This window comes from Ylistrum balloti, unplaced genomic scaffold (genome assembly GCF_031769215.1).
Source record: "Ylistrum balloti isolate Yb309-2 unplaced genomic scaffold, AGI_CSIRO_Ybal_v1 Utg369798, whole genome shotgun sequence".
In the NCBI taxonomy this organism is placed as follows: Eukaryota; Metazoa; Mollusca; class Bivalvia; order Pectinida; family Pectinidae; genus Ylistrum; species Ylistrum balloti.
In genome coordinates, this window is record NW_026781977.1 from 1421224 (window position 1) to 1423213 (window position 1990).

The 1990-nt window shown below is 36.2% G+C and overlaps 1 protein-coding gene across 1 annotated transcript; it reads right to left on the bottom strand.

The window, feature by feature from the left end:
* Positions 1–357: 357 nt before the first annotated feature.
* On the bottom strand, positions 358–1575 carry LOC132544460 (uncharacterized). The gene has a single exon (XM_060208056.1). It carries the CDS (start codon positions 1573–1575, stop codon positions 358–360), a length of 1218 nt encoding a protein of 405 aa, XP_060064039.1.
* Between the last annotated feature and the right edge of the window lie 415 nt (positions 1576–1990).

Below are 1990 nucleotides of genomic sequence, written 5' to 3' on the forward strand. Positions count from 1 at the left end.
GTTCCCTTACAATTGTTTCCAAAACTTTACATGGAACAGAGGTTAGACTGACTGGTCTATAATTTCCTGCCATGCATTTGTCCCCCTTCTTGTATATTGCACAGACCTGAGCTTTTTTCCATTCGTCTGGCAGTGTTCCCTCGGATAGCGTTTGATTGAAAATCTCTGTCAGTGGACCCGATATTGATGATGCGATATTTTTTAGGTACATAGGGTGGAGACCGTCTAGTCCAGGTGATTTTTCTGGTTTGAGTTTCCTCAATAGCTGAAAAACAGTTTCCTCCTTCACCTCGAGTCTAGACATTTCTTCTTTGATGGGTTTTTGACATAGTTCTGGTGAGTTGCCTTCATGTTCTTTTACAAAAACGCTGCTAAAAATATTACATAGGATATTTGCTTTGCCTTTGTTGTTATTTTGACTGATTTATTGTCCTCTGGATCTGAATATAAATCTCCGATATCAGATTTAATTGTTGATTTTGACTTAATGTAGTTCCAAATTACTTTCGGATCGGTTTTTGCCTTTGCTGCAATATTCATTTCGTACTCTTTTCTGGCTTTACGGGTTAATTTTTTTACTTTATTCCGTATTCTGTTATATTCCTTGCGTAGTTCTTGATCCTTACTCCCAGTTACTTTTCTGGACAATGAGTGTTTCTTTCTAATGGCGTCTAGTGTTTCTTGATTTGCTGGAAAGCTGTGTCTATTGTTTCTTCCTATAGTTATAATTTTAGTTGGAACAAATTCCTCTTCTATTTCCTTCAGGGTTTTCTTAAATCGTTGCCAGTTCTCATCAACAGTATCTGTCGGTTTTATTATCTCTCTCCAGTTTTTATTCCCTAGCTTCTCATTAATTATTGTGTAGTTAGCTACTTTGTAACATAATTTCTTTTTTCGTTGCAGACTTAAGTTGATATTGCATAATATATGAAACAAAAGTGTGCTGTGATCACTTTTGCCACGTGCACTCTGGTATTCTATTGTTGAGAGTGAGTTTTCATCTTTTGTTACAACCAGATCAAGGATGTGTGGATTATCCCTCCCTCTCCATCTAGTTGGCTGATTGACATGTTGAAAAAGAAAGTTATCCTGAAGTTTTTGTGTGAATTTAAATTCATGTGTTTCTGTGTTTTCTCCGTTGGTGTTCCAGGTCTCCCAATTTATTCCTTGGTAGTTGAAATCTCCCATTATTACGAGTTTTTCGTGCCCTTTACCAGCTGCTTCTTCAAGTAAGTCTAGCAAGGCATAGTTATTTTCATCAGACGTTGATGGTGACCTGTATATTAGACCTAGAAGAATAGATTTATTTTGTTCTGTCCGTATTTGTAGAAACAAATTTTCTTGGAACTGTGTACTCATTACTACTTCATTCGCATCCAGTTCTTTGTTGACTAGGATTAATATGCCTCTTCCCTGATCATTTTCCACGTTTTTACTAAAAATGCTATAATTTTGGTTCCCTTCTATACTGAATTCTGATGTGTTTAGACTACAAACACGGTTTTTTGCCTTCACTTCTGTGATTCCTATTACATCTGGGTTTTCTTTGTTTACTCTAATACTCAATACAGACATTTTGTTTTTAAGCTGATCTGCATTTGTATATAGACATTTTAAATCTTTTATTATCTTTAATTTACGTTTGTTCTTTTTTGTAATTCTATGTGCTGTGTTCCCTATGGTTGCAGGTTTCTTGATTATACGGTTGTGGTTCGAATTCTGATTATTTTCCTGGCCCAAGGTGGGCCGCGGACTTTGTAAGTGAATTCCCCCGATGAATTCTGCTCTCTTTTTTCTTTGGTTACTCTCCATAATTCCTTTTCGTGTTCCCTTTCAGCCTTTGTTAAGTCGTTACTGATTCTTACGCTTTTAAAAACATTTTCCTCGCGTAAATTCTTAATATTTTTGAACAGAGTTCTTTTTATTTCCAGACTCCCAAGTGATACTAGCAGTGGCCTATCTTTTCGCTCCTTGTCAGCTGACTTGTCTT

Excerpts from the sequence above, each read along its gene's own strand:
- LOC132544460 (XM_060208056.1), bottom strand. The coding sequence starts at position 1,575 with ATGTCTGTATTGAGTATTAGAGTAAACAAAGAAAACCCAGATGTAATA.